Raw genomic sequence first — 17,561 nt, 5'->3', positions numbered from 1 at the left:
CATTAACTCACATCTAACGCTGCCCTTGTCTGTATTTTTCCAGTTGTGCAAACCGGATCTGCCAAAATAAATGTTTTGCAGCGCTGCAGACCTGGAGCTGGAGGTGCTGCTGCTCTGCACGTGGCCTTGGTGTGGGTTTATTGCATGGACCAGGAAATCCTGGCTGTAAATGCAGCACGTCTGGGTGTGGGGGTGCTGGGCAGTGCTGGGCTGGAGCCCCCTGACATCTGACTGTGGGGTGAGGAAGTAGGGAAGCAGTGGGGCAGGGGTCTGCAGAAGCTGTGTGGGGTGGTGCTAAGTTACTGTAATGAAAGTGAATGGGAGGTTGAGGGTGCCCAAAAGTGTGGCAGAGCTCCCATGCCAGGTACCCCACATGGCTGCATGCACCCCATGCAGCACCTGCAAGTGTAATGGGGCCTTGGGACACCCAGCAGCCAGCACAGGTGATGCTGATGGCCCACATGGGCAGCACAGCATCATCCCCACCTGTGGCTGCCACTGTGTCAGGGGTTAATAGCACAGAGCTGGGGAAGAGCAGGATTTGCAGCTCCTGGTGTGGTTCAGCCTTCCTGCAGCTCCCAGCAGGCTCCAGCTCTGTGATGCAAAGAAGGTACAGCAGAACAGTATCCATGTAAGTACCTGTTTGCTCCTGCCCAGCTACACAGCCCTGTTCCCTACAGAAGCAGCAGGGCTCTTGTGAGCAACCTCTGCCCTGCAACCTGGAGATGTGGGTTGCTTCTGTGGGTGCTGCTCACATAACTCCAAACTGCATTTGTGGGGCTGTAGCTGCCCTCCAGGCCCCCAACAACAACACAGGCTTCTCATCTGGCTGGGAGAAGAGAATCACCCTACGCCAGGAACCTTCTACCCCAGCTCCTCCTCTGTGTCCCAGGCGGGTCAGTCTGCATGAAATGTTAGAAAGTATTTAAGCCAAATGGTTTAAGGCTCTGCTTTAGTGAGGTCTGGCAAGGTTAAACATTTATTTCCCACCATTTAAAGATTGTGCCCTGGGATCGGTGGGAATGCGGTGCAATGAACACTGAAAGCTGCAGTGCTTGCTCGAGGCTTGTGCTTGGCTGGCCTGGAGCACCAGTACAGCATGATTAACTGCTAATGCTCCTATGTGCCCCTGCACTGCAGCCACCTCGGTTCTGGAAGCTTGCTGCTGCTGGTGGGAAAAGTGCCCCGAGGAGTCAGCGAGATCTCCTGCACCTTGTGTGCCCCTGAGGCCCATGCAGCTGCTGCTGAAGTGCTAAAGCTGCTGTCAGCATCACCTGGGTGCTGGGAAGCCCTGTCTGTCACTGCCACAGCGAACTGGGAGCTGTGATCTGTGTTTCTGCCAGCTGCCCCCACACACCAGGCACTAAAGGGCTGACCCTGCAGAGTACAGCAGTGTGAATGAATCCCTCCCCCAATAGCTGAAAGCCAGGACAGAAGATGGCACGCTTGAACCCAGAGAGGAGAAGGAGCTGGGCTCGTTGTGGCTCTGTGATGCAGCATTTCTCTGCTGCTGCAGCTCCTTAGTCTTTACCAGGCCATGAAGTGACCTGGGCTGGGATCACTTCAGACAAGCTGGGATGCAGGAGAACGTCCTCTTCACCCGCAGCAGGAAGGGAGCAGTGCTCTTGATGTCCCTGGCTCGTGGTACCAGTCCTTGCCGAGCTCCCTCTGCTCGTGATGCTCTTCCTCTCCCCGCTGGTAGCAGGGCCTTGATTTCTTCCTCATCATTGAAAGGGGACGTCCCATACCTCTGCTTCAGGTGTCTGCGCATCTGGGGAAAGAGGGAGAAGCAGAGCCTGCGTCAGAGTGTGAGTCCAAGCTTGCAAGCAGGGGGCGTAGGGAAGGGATCTGATTCACTGTCCCTGCTCTGTCCTGCATCCCACCTTGCGGGCTGCGCTGCCGCTGAACTCCTCCAGCTGCTGCTTGAAGCCGGGGTTGGGGTTGGCAACGGGTCGTACGCTTCTGATGGCCTCCAGCACCTCCTGAGAGCTCATCTCTGTGACAGCCATGACGTAGGCGACAACGATGGTGGTGCTGCGGGAGATCCCAGCCAGGCTGGCAAAGGAAAGAGCATGTTGGCTACCAACTGCAGTGTGTGCTCCTGGCTGCTGCCCTGACCCCATGCCTGCCCCTTCTTCCACCCCTGTGCTTCAGCTATTTTGGTTCCTCTTCTCAGAGAACAAGCTCTCTGGGAAGCCAAAGCCCTTCCAAGGTCCTCTCGATCAGTGTCTATAAATACACCCTGCTCCCCAGGGGAAGTGAAAGCAGCAGCCACTGCCTGGAAGTCTGCCCCAAACTGCTCCCTTCCCACTCACTCAACTGCAGCAAAAAGCTGCCCCTCTCTAGTAGCTCTCCATCCCCAAAGGGGATCCTCAAATCATGGAGAACATGGTGTAACGTGGATAAAGAAGTTTTACCAGTGGACGAGGCAGTTCCCTCCTTGCAGGCGACACTGGTGGATAAAACTGATGCATTCCTTGAAGTGCTTCTTGCTAGCAGGAAAAAGAGAACAAGCAGAATAAGGACTACAGGTGTGGAACCAGATTTTTAGGCTGCAGGTGGTGCAGAGTTTGAGGACAAAGCACCAAAATAAATGACTGTTTCTTTACAGGCACCATCACCAACTGCTGAGACCCAGGCAGCTCAGAGCCCATTTCCCAGGGAAAGGCTCATAGCCCTCTTTGGCTGATCACACTCTGAACACGCCACTGCTCTTGGCCAGCTCTGTGCCTTCCCCTGCTCTCTGGGCAGCTCTGCCTGGGTTCTCAGGTGGGATGCTCATTCCTTCTCTGCATCCCATTGTTCTGGCCTCTCTGAGTACTCACATGCTGGCTTCAGGTGTGTCTGGCAGAGGAATGCGGAGGTAGGTGATGTCCTGCAAGACATAAAAGGAACAAGAGAAGTTCAGCCACCAGTGTCCTTGCCCCTGTGCTTCACCTGGGTCTTGTTCCCACAGCACAGCATTGCTCTGGGATGGGGCCTCACTCCCCTTCAGCATTGCAGCAGGAAGAGCAATGAGGGTTGAGAGCTTGAGGGAAAGGCTGGAAATCTTCCCATCAACATTCAAGGCCAGGTTATATTCATGAACCAGCAAGCTTCTCAGAGAGCAGAGGGGCTGCCTCATTCCTCTGGGACTGCTGCTGGGGAGAGGTGGATGTGCCATGGGATGCTCAGAACTGGAAGGGGGAGATGCTGCAACATGGAGAGAGCTGCAGAAACCGGCATGGTGGCATCGGGCAGAGAATCCTACCTGCAGCAAGGGCTGGGGAGACTCATGGATTGACACAATGTGGGTGATCTTGTTCCGGCTTAGCTGCTCCAGGTCTTTGGCATCTAAAGGATAAAACTTGATATTAGCATGTATTTATTTCTCACCCTCCTCTTCCCTCAAGCACGTCCGCTGTGCTCCTGCAGACAAACCAGCACAGAGCTGTGCACTGGAGGAACAGCTGCACTACACCCCCCGCATCCATCTACGCACTTGGTAACACAGCAGGCACAGGCAACTATGCAAACACTTCTTGGAAACCAGGGAATGCAAACCCAGGGATACCAAAACAGAGACCTACTCCCTCCAAAGGCACTTGACCTTGCTGCTTGGGTGAAAATTCACTTCTGCATGGGAAAACACTCTCTTATGCAAGCAAACAGCTTTGCACTTGCCTCTACTCGTTCACTAGCTTAGGGAGGAAAGAACATGCCCTGTGTTGACATTGCTTCCACACATACACATGTTCTAAGGGGATCTGCTGCAGCCTGACTGATCTGCTTTATCTTACAGTCTGCAGGAGCGGGGCTGCAGCCTTTCACATCAGTGCTGTTAGGCATGGCCAGAGGGATCTGCAGAAAACAACAGCGATTTGGAACGCTTTGCGTGCATCCTTCTGCAATTGTATGCATGGAGATCAGGTATACTCAGCTTTCTGGGGAAATGACCTACTTTTTACTAACGTTCCAGCATCCTCTGGTTGTGATTCTGGTCACTGGTCTAGCACAAAAGTTCTGGGAGCAGAGCCTGCTCATCTTGCTGGCTAAGCAGCTTTGTAGCTGTTTTCCTTTCATGACATGACCAGCTGATATTGCACAGGCTGCTGGAGATGGGTACTAATATTTTCTTCTCTTGTGGTTCTGGGTTTCTAAACTTCACAGTGGTGTAAAAGTTTGGCCCAGGAATCTGAAATACAACGTGCTAATGGCATGATGTGAATATTTAATAGTGATGAGCCTCAAGAGATGTGCTTCATGTTAGAGCCCATGCTGTGCATGCAGGAGAAGGAGGTGGGGACCCTCTGTCCATGGACTCGTACATCAGCCATCACCTCCCTGAGTCCAGCAGTCAGCATGACAGCAATTAGTGACATGATTATAAAGGCTTATTATGGCTGGAAAATGCTTTCAGTCAGAGAAAATGCCTCTACGAACTGTCAGAGCTTAATTTAGCAGGCCTTAAATCTCTGTCATCACCCTGAATTTCTTGGTGGAGCAATGCTTTGGTGGCATCTGGCCAGGCCCAGACACTGGTGGTTGCTTGCAGTAACCTCTGTAATGGGTCTGGAGCTGGGTCCTCCCCATGTGCTCCTTGCAAGGCTCCCAAACAGTACCAGCCAGAAGCAGCTCCTCCAGCCCTCATCCCAGATACATTCCCTTTGGATGCTGAGGAGTGTTCTCGTGGCAGGCTGCTGCCAGCCAGGCTGCCCCACCACTTCCAAGACGTTTCCTTGGCAATTCATGCCAGTGTTTTTGAATGCTCTCAGCACTTCCAGCCAGGATTGAGCCATCAAAAGAGCTGTTGGGAAGGCAGAAGCTCTGATAAATGCTGTTTTTTCACAGCAGATGCCAGTCCTTAGTCATGAATGACTGACAGTGAAAATCCATTATAACAGTGAATTGGTGTCAGAACGTGACTTGGCCTGTGGGAGCAACACCCAAGTGTGTGCAGCCCCATTCTGCCTGGCTGCTAAAACATGGGGAAGCTGAGGCTTTTGTTCTCAAACAGTGATGTCCCTGCTCTCCTTGGTGTCACAACAGAGGTGCATCTGCTGGGGCCTTTCCTAGCAAGGTTGTAGCCCTGCTCAGCCCCAGGGTTCCTGAGATCTCAGGGAAACTGTGATAGAGAGAACAGGATGAAAAGCAGCTTTTATCCATCAGCAGGAATAAGCAGTTCCTGAGTCTTCCCAAAGCAGCTGGGACAAGCTCTGGGAAACCAAGCACAGCCCACCCGGAGCAGTACAGACACAGGCACCAAAGGCATGCAGGTGGGGAGCTTCCTTGCAGCACAAGACCATGAGGTCAGGGAAACTCTGCAGGGGCTTCTCTGCAGTATGGGGCTCTGCTTACCAATGAAGTTTCCCAAGTAAAGGCCAGGAAGGATCTGCAGGACACAGAGAGAGATGTCAGTCTGTAAGCACTGAACACATGCCATGGTACCCCGTGCACTGAGGTTCTCCCGTCTGCCTTTCTCTGTTCACTATGTGCTTTCCCTCCCCTGGACTCCATCCCACCCCATGCTGCTGGCTTGGCTGTGTCTTGTGCACATAATCCTGCCCCAACAGAGCTGCATGGACACAGGTTCCTGCACATGGGGCTGATGACACACTGGGGTATGGTCTGAGCACAGCTGCTCAGCAGTGTCTGTGATGCAGAAGCAGAGCCTGCAGAGGGACTTGAGCCAGGGTGAGCCTGGCCTCAGTCAAAAGGGCAAAAGTCCTGCCATTAAAACGAATGCCTAAATCACCCCTCTGCTGTCACCTCACTGCGTCAAGGCCTGGAGCAGCAGCAGTACCCAGGGAAGCAGCAGGACAAGATCCAGAATAGCCCTGGCCAGTGCTGGTAGAGCAGGGAGTGATCAGATGTGATCTCCTACAGCCCCAGCCCTGCTCTGCTCTACAAGGAGTCTGTTTCCAACAGGCCTGGGACAGATTGCTCTACATGCTGTATCTTTAATTCATTTGCCTTGAGAAACTTCACTTCTTTTGATGAAAAGGCAATTACTTGACAATGCCTCAATTAACAGTACTTTAGATTACAGAAATGAGATACCTTGCATCCATTCCTACCTTCAGCTACGTTATATTATGGAAAACTAGGATTAACAGCCTGTGCACACTTGTGTGTGGTTGGGTTCACTTCCAGCTTCTCTGTGCTGCATGTTTGGTGGGCTGTGGTGATTTCTACAGACACGGTAATGCTTGCACTTATTTCACTGCCCACGCTTGAAAACATCCTTATTGTTCTAGCAGCTTTAGGAGGTTGTTTTGCTTTTTTTACTATTCCTAACGTTTTAGATCAGTTTTATATCGACAGGGTGCCTGTAACTTTCAGCAAGTGCACTGAGAATGAGATGGTAAAAGAGCCATTTAGCAAGGCCAGCTCCCAAGGGCAGGAAACTGAGCCATGAATAATGGCACATTCCTGCTCCCAGTAACTTTCTGATACGTTCCTCACTGAATAAAATGGGGCACTGCAGCTCCATCTATAACACTGAAAACTTTCCCAGATAACGAGTGCCTATAGGTTGCAGAGGATTATTAAAGAAGATGTCTCTGCTCACCTGTGATCAAGGAAAAGCTCAAACAACCAAGAAATAGAGCCTGTCCCCTCCATTGAGCGATGTTTTGAGCACCATGCAGAGCACTGCACCAGCAAGCACAGCGTGGCACCATCAGCCTCTGGGTCTAACAGAACTCAGTGGTGTGCAATTGGGAGCTTGTGCCTTTCTTTTAAAGGTGTTGGAAAAGTTTCCTGCCTCCTTCAGAGGGGTTTGCTGTGACCTCCTGTCCTCTACTTTGCAGCATGCCCAGCAGTCCTGTTCAAAGCATGCATGCCCCAGCAGCACCGGCTGGAGGCGGCTGTCAGGATGAGCCCTTGCTGCAGCCTCACACAGCGTCCCTGTCTGCTTCTGATTTTGCCCAGCCTGCAGGTAAACAAGCTTTTCCACCAGCTGTGCCTTGTACTGGTTTCAGCATCAGCGTGGTGGCTCCCTGGCACACATAATGCTGCTCAGCATCACATAGCAAACAGAGCCCGACCAGCATCTCCCACCTCCAGCGCTGCAAGCCTGTCCTGCAGCACCCAGCTCTGCAGAGCTGCACCCCAGCGCTCCCTTTACCTTGCTCATGCCATTTCCCATGGTCTGCAGCACGTGCCCTGGAAGAGGCGGGGAGCAGGTGTCCTTGTCCCCGATGCTACTGTCCTCTCTGTCCCCAGGTGAAGCTGCCGTCCCCACTCTGGAAGCTGCCTGCAAAGGTTTCTGTCATGTAGAGCTCGCTCCTGCAGGACAGCTGCTTGTGACGAGGGGCTCGATTGCAGCACACAAAGCCCGATCCCTCGGCCGCAGCAGGAGGCAGAAGAGACCTCGCCTGTTTCCCCTGCGTCTCCTGCTGAAGCCCTTCCCCAGCACCCGCCTCCCTCGCACCGACTGCTCCTTCTTACCGGGAGGAGACAAAGGAGGAGTAACTCCACCTCTGAGCGGTGGTGTGGGAGTGCTGTGCTGTCTGCTGCCAGCGCGGATGGACAAGGCTGCAGTGTGAAGAGAAGAACAAAACCTTTGTCCCGTTGGATCAAGGGCAGTCTGTTTAGCCCATTGGCATGGCCAGCCCTCGCTGTGGACGTGGTGGGGATATGAGACCCCTATAGCCCAGCGGGGCAGCAGGCTGGCAGTGACAGCCACTCTGCGTCCACCCGGAGGGAACTTTGCACTGACGGGACAGGGAAGTGCCATCACCTGCCCTGAGTGCTGCTGACGTGGCTGTGCAAGGTGCAGCGCTGACTCTGGGCCTGGCCTGGCCTCCCGTTCAGGACACCCACAGTCACTGGCTGCCCCCACCCCACAGGCAGCTGGGTGCCATAAGGGCAGGGGATGAGCTCACAACACCCCTGCCCATAGCCAGGCACCCATAGCACAACCCAGCACCCTGCGGCTGGGGCGGGGCCTGCGGGTGGTTCCGAGGCCTGCAGGTGACCTTTAGGCCCGAGGGGCAGCAGGCCCGGGGCGCTGCGCCGCCGTTGCCGTGGACACGGCGCGGCCTGCTGGGCCCGCAGCATGGCGGAGCCGGCGGTGAGCACGGCCCGGCCTTCCCTGCGCTGTGCCGGTGCTGCGGCCCGTCTCTCCTCACCGCTTCTCCTCTCCTCTCTCCCCGCAGGCCGCCGCTCCCCACGTCCCGCAGAGGACAAAGCAGCGCCCGGCGGAGCACGGAGGGGCCGAGCTGGGCCGCGCTGCCGGCGCTACCCGCGGTGGGGCCGCCCCGCTCCCCCTCCCTCCGCCCCTCGGCCGTCCTCGCGTTCGCTTCAAGTGCGGCCTCTCCGGGCCCATCCTGGACGTGCTGCGCTGCCGGCCCGGCTGGAAGCAGGCGAGGAAGTAAGTGTGGCTTTGTGCTAGGCCTCCGCCTGCATCCATCCCTGGAGGGGCTGCACGGGCAGCTGGGGGTCCCGGGGGATGTTGAGCCTCTGGGCTGCGTGCCTGTCCCAGAGCTGTGTCACCCCACTGTGTCCATAGAGCATATAAGCCACGCCAGGCATGGAAGTGTGCTTTAACCTCACGTTTAAAATGGGAAGTGCATCCCACAGCCCTGCTTGGGGATGGAGAGCTGTGGAGGGGAGCAGAGGCTTCACGGCGCTGCAGGTGGAGGTGGTGATGGTGCTGTGAACGTGCGCTGTGCTCTCTGCACGGACCCTTTCTCCCCAGCGAGGAGGAGTGGGATTTCTTCTGGTGTGATGTCAGTTGTCTTCGGGAGATTTTTGACCACGTGTACTTGGAGGAGCACGTTCGCATTTGCCACTTTCGAAATCACTATGAGGTAAGGAGCCCTCGAAGGTGGAGTGAAACTAGGAGGGTTTGGGGAGGTGTTTTTAAGCCCTCAGTAAGTTTCCATGGGATGTAGTTATGAGTGGAAATACCTGGTAATGTTTTCCACTGTGAAAAGTGGCCTCTTTCTTACCGTTCTGATAAACCATCAGTATGTGTCAACATCCCCTGTCTTGGGAAGGGCTCTGCTTGGGAACCCGATGCTTTGCTTCACTGTGTTCCCAGTTTGGTAAACACTGAACAAAATCTGTGACTCTTGAAAATAACAAAACCATGTTAGGGGGTCTGGTTAACGTCCAGACCTTCCCCTTGGCAGGTAAAGGTGCATTTCCTGACATAGCGAAGCAGGAACTCCTGCAGATCCAGTTCATTAGATCAGATGCATGTGTGTACCATTTGCCTGGCAAAAGTTCATCTGTGCTCACCAGTGTTAGTGTAAATGGAGACTGGCAGTGGTTTACAACACTCACCTGCAAGCTGCAGCGGTTCAAGAGCCAATACACTTCCAGCTCTGCTGGTTGTGCCACAGAGGCATTAATCTCAGGAGCGGATTGAGTTACGTGTGCCTGTGAACCTGACTGCAGCTTTTGGTGTGGGCAGTTGTGGGCGGAGCTGTGCTGGAAATGAGTGTCTGTCTGCATTGAAAGGGTATGTTAGAAACTGTAACATGTGGATCATGAGACCTGCTTTGTTCTGGCTTCCCTGTGTTCATGCAGAGATTAAATAGAAAATTGAAATCAAGTCTTATTTGCCACAGAGCAAAAGCAGTTCTCAATAGTGGGTCTTTAATACTCACTCAATACTCAATAGTGTTTATTTACTTTTTCCCTTGCAGAAGATGTAGTACAGGTGGTCCCCAGACATCACCAGAAGCATCTTGAGTCCAATGAAAGCAAGCCAGTCTGCACGAGCATCTGTTGAGCCTAACCTTATGTTTCTCTTTCTACCCAGCTGAGTCGGAAGAACTACTTAGTAAGGAACCTGAAGAGGTTTCGGAAGCAGTTAGAAAGAGAAGCAGGAAAGCTTGAGGCAGCAAGATGTGACTTTTTTCCAAAGACCTTTGAATTGCCTTCAGAGTACAATTTGTTTGTGGAAGAATTTCGCAAGAAGCCTGGCAGCACTTGGATCATGAAACCGGTAAGTGCACCATCGCTTACCTCAAGTGAGACAAAGATGAATGGATGCCTTCATTCTGTGGAAGGAGAGGAAAACATGCAGGAAATCCACAGGAAGAACTGCATGTAGCAGGGTAGCTAGGAGCAACAATGCTTCTGGCTGGTTTCCTGGCCAACGTGTCCTACCCAGAAATTCCTTCTTGTGTTACAGCTCATTTCACTAATTGAAAATCAGCTCAGTTTATTTGTAGAGCCAAAGTAAATTCAGTACCGAGGGCACAGAGTACTGGATTTTTCTGTGGAAGAACAGATTGTGCTCCTAGGGATTCTCACTGTGTGGTTATGGCCAAGTTTATGCTCTTAAATGTTTCAGTTCAGCTGCAGGTGTACAAGAACGCATGTGTGTGCAGGGCAGCTGTCTAATTGGGCTTGTTGTTAAGCAGTGTTCTAGAGCAGCCCCCAAAGATGGAGCTATGAAAACATCTGTTTGGTTTCAAGGAAATCCCACTATGTTAAATGTCAGCCCTTGTAAATCCAGCCAATTTACTGAGTGGACTTTCATCCTGAGAATATTGAGAGATTACTGAAGATTCCATGAGCAGCCTGGAGTGCAAGCTGGGGTGGATTTTGTTAATGTTAGCTTTTCCATGTTCTACCATGAAGTGCAGCCTTGTGCTCTGAATCACGTTTGTCCCACAAAGCCTGTATCTACATGGAGATTGCTCCATTCACCATTATTCCAATTTGACCAGTGTCCTGGGAACCAAGGAGGAACTGTGATTTCTAAAGGAAACACAACAATACGACATGAATCTGAGAAGTGCTTTGATTCCACAAGGTGATTCAAGTCTCTTAACGTCATGAGTATTGAGCCATGGCATATAATTGAAAATATGCTCATTTGTGAGAGGACAGATGCGTTGCCTTGTGCAGAAGGTCTGGCAAGAAGTTTGGGGTGGAACAACTTGCCTTATGCTGCAAGTCAGGCCTTATCGTAAGGGCACTTCTGAGAAATATCAGGATCGTTCTGCTCTTGCTTGCTATAGTTCTCTGACACCGTTCATGACTTCCCCGTTCAATTAAGTTCTTCTGTAGCATACACAGATTTAAGTGTGACTTAAAAAATTCCCAACAACATATGTTGTGTTAGATATATTTCTGCAAGCATGTGACAGAGTTTGTTTATTCGTCTCTGTGGGACTTTCCTGTAGGCTGTCTGCCTGCTCTGCCCTTTCTACCAGGAATTCTCCTAACACTTGTAAATCTGAGTGTTCAGCATTAGAGAGCTCTCATCAGATCCCTTCGTTTTCTGCCTGTCCTCATAACATTAAATAAATGTGCTTGCATGCAAACAAATGATGAATCGGGTTATGCAGGGCTTCTGTGCTGAAACTGTGGGGGACAGTGGGAAATCCTAACGCTAAGTAACTTGGCTTCTCCATGCTGTAGGTTAGCAGGTCACAAGGTAAAGGGATTTTTCTGTTCCGAAAACTGAAGGATATCTTCGACTGGAAAATGGTGAGCATGGCTCTGTTCTGGTTGGGGAATGCCCAACAGACTCTTAGTTCTTCTTCTGTACTTTCATCCCTCTCTTTCCATCAAAGAGTTATTCTGGTTTCCTGTGCTGATTCTTGTGTGATATTCCTTCACTATTGCTCTCTTCACTGTAAGTCCCTTCCTGCACATCTCCCCCAATAGTTGGATGCTTTCTGTATGGTAACTGTTGAGCCATGGCCTGAATCACTGATTGATCGCCTGGGGAAAGGACCCATTCAGCCCTGGGAGCTCAGATGAAAGCAATTGAGCTGTAAGACAGGAAGCTGTGGAGCCTGGCTGCACCTCTCTTAGACCTCATTTAAGGGCTCACTGCCACTGGGGAAGGATCTCTGGTTGGAGATCCCTCCTTTATATGGAATTTCTGTTGTGAACCTGGATCTTCAGAGGCAGGTGAGCACTTTCTCTTTTGTAACGTCTTCCTGTTGTGCTGGTCCCTTTGCTGTCATGCTTTGTCTGGGATCTGGCATCTGAAATGGAGACAGGGCTTCCAGAAAAAGAAATGTGTTTTTTCACCATCTTTCCCATATACAGCCTTGAAAGGATGAACTGCATGTTTGTTCTCCCACAGGACGGTGTCCGCACGAATGAGCAGAAGGATGAAACACAAGTACAGACTTACATCGTTCAGCGATACATTGAAAATCCATACTTAATAGGAGGTAAGATGCCCATTTAAGCCTTTGCTTTTCCAGTGTAGGGAGAAAGCCATCCTAACCTATGGTGTTCTTACTGGGTAGAAAGGAATTGCCACTGACTTGGTGTAGTTGTCCTGCTGGTGTTTTAAATCTTAAATAAATGTTCACAAAGCCCCCAATAAAGTGACTAAAAATGTGAATTTCAGTCCTTCTGTGTGTATATTTAGATAGAAACTGATGTTAAGTGCATCTAAGACGAGGTAGCTGTATCAGCAGGTGGATTATATGATATTTTTCTGTTCTTTGTAGGTCGAAAGTTTGACTTAAGAGTTTATATTCTAGTGACATCTGTAAGTGCAAACTGCTGTTTATATCAGAACTGGTTGGGTTTTTTTTTCCGTCTTAGTTCTCAGTTGTTCTCTTCCTTTTCTCCCAGTACAGCCCACTGAAGGCCTGGTTGTACAGAGATGGATTTGCTCGCTTCTCTAGTATGCGATTCACTCTGAACAGTATAGATGATCACTGTATCCTACCTGTCTGTGTGAGCTATAAAGAGGGGTACCAATAGGGGTGTGTAATTTTGCTGCTTAGTATGAGACGTATCAGATAAATCTTATTACTTGTGACTCCAGCAAACATATACAGGATTCTCCTGTCCTGTTGCTGCCGCTATCGTTCTCTCTTCTGTCTTTTCTCATTGTCAGACCGGTGTCACCAGATCACTGGAAATGTCAGTTGGACAAATCAGCTAAGGACCCATGCTGAAATGTCAGTCCTGGTTTTATTGTTAGCGGTTGAATTCTGGCAGCCTTTCTTCTTCCTTAGCCTCAGCACACATAAGGACAAAGTGATTCATGGGACAGAACTATTTGATTTCCTATGCATCACGCTTCTTACTGTATCAAGTTTGATAGCTTTTATTTGATTAACACATCTTCCCAAATGGTATCCTACCTTAATTTGATGGCTTAGGAGACAGGAAAATCCATCACTTTTCTCAGTGAAAGTTCAGCAGAGTTCATGCTTGCTCTGAACAATCAAAGGCCGTCCCAGAGGTGCAGCAGCTGTTATGGGGTGGGGGTGCACTGGGGTCTGGAGGTGTGCTTATGTGAAGAGCTTCATGCCAAACATGGAGTATACTGCTAGTTCAGGGTGGCCTCTTCTTCATTTTCCAAATACCTCTCTTGGTTACTTTGTTTTGGTATTTTTTTATGTCTCAAATTTTCACTAAGATATCATCATGCAGTGCTATATATAAGCTCAGGTGGCTGAAGCCTTTGATTACAGAGGAGGTAATTAATTGGGACTGAGTCAAAGGTGGTTGGTTTAGAGTAAGAATTCAGTATTTACTTGCTCAGTGTCTGTCTGGCTTTGATCCTTATCTCTACTTCATGCCAGATGTTCATCTCACCAATGTGGCAGTGCAAAGGACTGCGCCTGATTACGATCCTGAGAAGGTGAGTGAGTAGCAGTGCCTGCAGGATGCTCCCCCAGCACCTGCCAGTGGGGCTTGTCTGGCAGACAGGAGCAAGCTGACCTCATCGTGCCAGCTGCCATGCTGTGGACATGTACTGCAGCCACTTAAATTTGCTGTTGTCTCCAGACACCTGTAAATGGGATTTCATTGATAGGAGAGAGCTTGGGTGAGCGTTCTGCTTTAACTGTTGTGTTGCAGCTGTCTGCTCATCAATAAGGCTGATGTTTGTGACTTAAATTCTATGAGCTTTCTGCTTAGGCACTTATCTGAGTTATAGCATCTTATAGCTTAGTCCTTCACTTCTAAGGCTTTAGTGTTACAATGAGTTTACCAATGCTACGCACAACTGTCACTATTGAGCTTCCTGTTAGAAAAGGTGGCTGCTGAAAGAGGGAGAAAATAATCTTAAATGAGATATCAGGTTCCTGGTAGATCCACAATGAAAGTCAGCATTTGAGAGTAGAAGGGGATTGCACTGAACTTCCCATTTTATAGGCTGTTCCCTTTTATAAATTCCATCTATATGGAAAGGAGGGTCTCTGCAGCATGCTGGTAGAAGATGGTCATTTGCTCTCTGAGGATTTCTGACTGGGACCTGGAGACTGTTTTTAAACTCCTCCTCTCTCTCCTTTGTAGATAAAATAACCAAGCTTGAATTGCTTAATTCCACTGTGGAGTTGGTAGCCCTTGCCTTCTGGTCTCTGGGTTTTTACTGAGAGTTTTTGCTTGGCTATAGAGACTATAGAGTGACTGAAAAAAATCACAGATTAAATGTGTGGTCATCTGTTGGGAGCAGCTTAATGTAACTGTATTTGGATCTCTCAGGGCTGCAAGTGGATGATTCAGCAGCTCAGACAGTACTTGACTGCCAAACATGGAACAGGACTGATGGAAGTTCTCTTTGCGGATATGGATAACATTTTCATCAAGAGCCTCCAGAGTGTTCGGAAAATGATCATCAGTGACAAACGCTGCTTCGAGCTCTATGGCTACGACATCTTGATCGATCAGAACCTGAAACCGTAAGGGTGTTAATGGATGTAAAAGGGATTATAGTGTCAGGCCAGCTGCTTTCCCTGGGGTGGTGGGGACACCTTGGACACTTCTGCATCCTGAAGGTAGTTGGCTGCAAGTGACCCAGACCAGGAACAGTCTGCAAGTGAAACAGGGAGCTTTTATACCTAGGAAGCTGAGCACCACATCAAGTTGTTAAATCTCCTGTGCTGTGTTGTGAAAACCTGCTATTTTGGTTGTTTCTGTAATAAGTTCCCTTGAAAACATCAATGTATCACAGCAGTTGTGAGAGATGGGAGGGTTGCTAGCATGTCTTCTCCCACTTATGTATATTGCAGCAGTGTCCCAGCAGTGATAATAGATGTCCAGCCACCACTGTGAGGCTGCTGGCACGAAAACATATCCCATGTCTGTGTTACAATGGTTAAAAGAGGGGCCCCAATGGCAAGAGGCACCTTCTGTTAATTGTGGAGAAAGAAGTTGTATAGGAATTGAGAATGTTTAAAAGAAATGAAAACAGAACCTTGAAACTTTAAAACATAATCTGACTCTACTTAGATTATTCTTCAATACAGCTCTTCTAACAGTCTGAGTCACTCAAAGTTCAGCTGAAATTCTTCACTTTTTATCTGCTACAATGTGCAACCCAAGTGTTGCAACAGCAGGAACCCGAAAGTGCGACTGACTTGTCATTGTGTCAGTTCAGAGAAATAGAAACGGCCGGTAGTGCTTCAGAAATGACAAGCTGGATTCTTCTTTCAGCCTTAATTATGTAAAGTGCAAGTAGTACTATAGGTAGGGAAATATCCCTGAGATAGGATTTATGCTGATGATGCTCTTTGTAGCTGGGATACCTGTGACAGCCTCACGTCTTGTCAGCATCGGTCTCATTTCATGTGGTGTCACTTGGGACAGCTTTACTTCACATGGGCAAATAAACACAGCTCAGCTCTGGTCCCGGATCAGACCAAGGTATTGTGTAGGCAGCCTGCACACAAGGAGCTGCAGTGACTTGAGTTGGTTAGGAAACAGATCCAAGTGGTGGATTGGACTGAAAGTCACTGATATCATTGCAGTGCTTAGATACCACTCCTGCTGCTTGCCTCATTTATGCAGCTCTCGTAGGAGAGCCATTGGAATACTGCTGTGCTATCAAACTTCCTAGGATGCTTTTGCATTCCTACACCAAAAATGGGTTAGTGCTTTTTCTGTGATTTATCCTCCATGTTTTACTGCTTTCTCTAGACTTTGGTTTTAACTTGCACGTCTTTCTGGATGCTGGAGGGATTCTTTTTCTTTATTACCATTGAGAACAGGAATAGAAACTTTGCAATAAGCTCAGAATGTTCTTTGGCTCAATGTGTGGGAAAGAGATTTGGGGTTAGATTTCCTATTGCTTCACGCTTACTCGTGCCTGCTGGCACTGTCATGTTTTTGTGGACGGATGTTTCTGTTAGATGAGCCCTTGGTAAAACCTCCTGTTTCTCCCTAACTTACTGTCATGTCTCCTCAGCTGGCTTCTGGAGGTAAATTCATCACCTTCCCTTATTGCCAGTAGCCAGGAAGACTATGAACTCAAGTATAACCTGCTTGAAGACACGCTTCATGTTGTGGACATGGAGGGCAGGTGGGCAAAGATGCTTATTACCCTCTATAAAGGTTTTTATTACTGTCTTTATGCATTCTGTGCTTCTCTGTCTTGGCAACTGGTTGGAAGGTGCTAAGCTTTATAGCTGTTAAATAATGAATTTCCAAGAACTGGGCAAAGCAAGGTGTACCCCTACTTTAGAGTGGAGAAAACAAACCAGCATAGTGCTGTGAGAGGAATGGAGTCAGTGTTAGAGCTGGGACTTGTGCAAGAATCGCTTTAGGGCTCCTTCTGCACTGTGCCTCCCACACCTACTGCTTCTGGAGTGCTCTGTTCCAAGCAGCTAGTCTTGCATCAATTGACTTTATGACTGCGTTAACCTTGGATATTTATAGTAGGAAGATGCCCGCTGCTTTCAGCTGTTTAGCTGTCTCTGACCAGGCGTTTATTCCTGTGCACAGGTAGATAATTGTCATTATTCTGGTACTTCAATACTTGTATTTGATGTATGTTGTAGGCTGACTGGGAAGGAGAAGCGTGTTGGTGGCTTTGACCTGATATGGAATGATGGGCCGGTCAGCAGAGGAGGAAACCTGGGTGCTTTGGTGAATGGAAACTTCGTGGCCAACACACACTTAGGTATGTACTCACCCAGTGCTGGTGTGGTGCCCTGCTCACATCCTTTCCTCAACACGAGGACAGCACACCCCTTTCACTCAAGAACAAGAGAACAGGGAACACTGACTCTTACAAGAGTCCATAATGAAGCACTATGAAGCAGTGCTTGGATTCTGAAGTCATACCTCTGAGAGGCTAATGTGTCTGGAGTTTATCTGGTAGTACTTAGGTTAGTATACCTGCAGTCATTGCTGGCTGTAGTTCGTAAATAAAACAACTTCAATTGGAAGTGGGCAGCTGCCCTTTGTGCTCGTGCAAGGTGTAAAGTGAGGTCCTGTGCACCTCCTCTATTAATGCTTTCATTGCAGGCTGCTTCAACGACAGGAAGAAACAACTGAAAGAGCTTTTTGGGGATCTTCCTGCGCAGCAGACAGCGTAAGGCTGATCTCAAGCTTGGGTTGGGAGATTATTGTAGATAAAGTCTCTCTTCCTCCTATTGTGTAGTGGCAGTTCACGTTTCACTCTGTCTCAGCCCAAGGTAGCTGACCTTGTTTCTGAAGGCTTCCCTCAGCTGGGAAGTAGTGACAGGATTGAATGAAGTATCTTACGGTGCCTGACAAGGTACTTGCAGGTGATGCTGGCTGACCACCTGCATTCTGCATAGAGAGAGTAAAGCAGCTGAACACATTCTGAGCAGCAAAGCGAAGCTTTTGGGGAAGGCAGACACCTAATCCTTCTGCTGCTACTACTATGG

The 17,561-nt window shown here is 49.5% G+C and overlaps 2 protein-coding genes across 15 annotated transcripts; one reads left to right on the top strand and one right to left on the bottom strand.

Moving 5' to 3' along the window:
* Positions 1 to 935: 935 nt before the first annotated feature.
* On the bottom strand, positions 936 to 8,246 carry DUSP15 (dual specificity phosphatase 15). Of its 5 annotated transcripts, none has more exons than XM_085520435.1 (9): positions 8,115 to 8,246; positions 7,432 to 7,518; positions 7,109 to 7,269; positions 5,338 to 5,371; positions 3,251 to 3,333; positions 2,826 to 2,875; positions 2,418 to 2,492; positions 1,884 to 2,055; positions 936 to 1,771 (listed from the first exon to the last, which is right to left on the bottom strand). In XM_085520435.1, exons 3-9 carry the CDS (start codon positions 7,127 to 7,129, stop codon positions 1,559 to 1,561), a joined length of 648 nt encoding a protein of 215 aa, XP_085376561.1. In that variant the 5' UTR covers positions 7,130 to 7,269; positions 7,432 to 7,518; positions 8,115 to 8,246; the 3' UTR covers positions 936 to 1,558. The 5 variants fall into 5 exon arrangements, with proteins under 5 accessions (XP_085376561.1, XP_085376564.1, XP_085376562.1 ...); XM_085520438.1 differs by having other exon boundaries at positions 7,109 to 7,237; positions 8,115 to 8,240; XM_085520436.1 differs by lacking the exon at positions 8,115 to 8,246 and adding an exon at positions 7,724 to 7,841 and having other exon boundaries at positions 7,109 to 7,237.
* TTLL9 (tubulin tyrosine ligase like 9) lies at positions 7,919 to 17,303 on the top strand. 10 transcript variants are annotated; one of them, XR_014936001.1, is made up of 13 exons: positions 7,919 to 8,056; positions 8,142 to 8,356; positions 8,684 to 8,795; positions 9,755 to 9,940; positions 11,368 to 11,436; positions 12,044 to 12,134; positions 12,420 to 12,460; positions 12,552 to 12,634; positions 13,509 to 13,567; positions 14,413 to 14,609; positions 16,115 to 16,228; positions 16,707 to 16,828; positions 17,176 to 17,303. XR_014936001.1 is itself a non-coding variant. In XM_015882027.3 (13 exons), exons 1-13 carry the CDS (start codon positions 8,042 to 8,044, stop codon positions 17,244 to 17,246), a joined length of 1,380 nt encoding a protein of 459 aa, XP_015737513.1. In that variant the 5' UTR covers positions 7,919 to 8,041; the 3' UTR covers positions 17,247 to 17,303. The 10 variants fall into 10 exon arrangements, 6 of the variants coding, with proteins under 6 accessions (XP_015737513.1, XP_015737512.2, XP_032304447.2 ...); XM_015882027.3 differs by having other exon boundaries at positions 12,547 to 12,634; XR_014936004.1 differs by lacking the exon at positions 12,420 to 12,460.
* Positions 17,304 to 17,561: the final 258 nt, after the last annotated feature.

Source organism: Coturnix japonica, chromosome 19 (assembly GCF_054131305.1).
Source record: "Coturnix japonica strain WE chromosome 19, WE-NBRP24, whole genome shotgun sequence".
NCBI lineage: Eukaryota > Metazoa > Chordata > Aves > Galliformes > Phasianidae > Coturnix > Coturnix japonica.
Note: the sequence above shows the minus strand (reverse complement) of the source record. Positions and strands in the feature narration are given on the sequence as shown.

Bases quoted from the DNA above. Each gene is read 5' to 3' on its own strand.
- TTLL9 (XM_015882026.3), top strand. The intron at 12,135-12,419 runs GTAAGATGCCCA...TGTTCTTTGTAG, and splicing joins AAATCCATACTTAATAGGAG to GTCGAAAGTTTGACTTAAGA. The intron at 12,461-12,546 runs GTAAGTGCAAAC...CTTTTCTCCCAG, and splicing joins TTTATATTCTAGTGACATCT to TACAGCCCACTGAAGGCCTG.
- DUSP15 (XM_085520435.1), bottom strand. From the start codon at position 7,129: ATGGGAAATGGCATGAGCAAG. The intron at 2,876-3,250 runs GTAGGATTCTCT...TATGTCTTGCAG, and splicing joins CTCCCCAGCCCTTGCTGCAG to GACATCACCTACCTCCGCAT. The intron at 2,493-2,825 runs GTGAGTACTCAG...TTTTCCTGCTAG, and splicing joins GACACACCTGAAGCCAGCAT to CAAGAAGCACTTCAAGGAAT.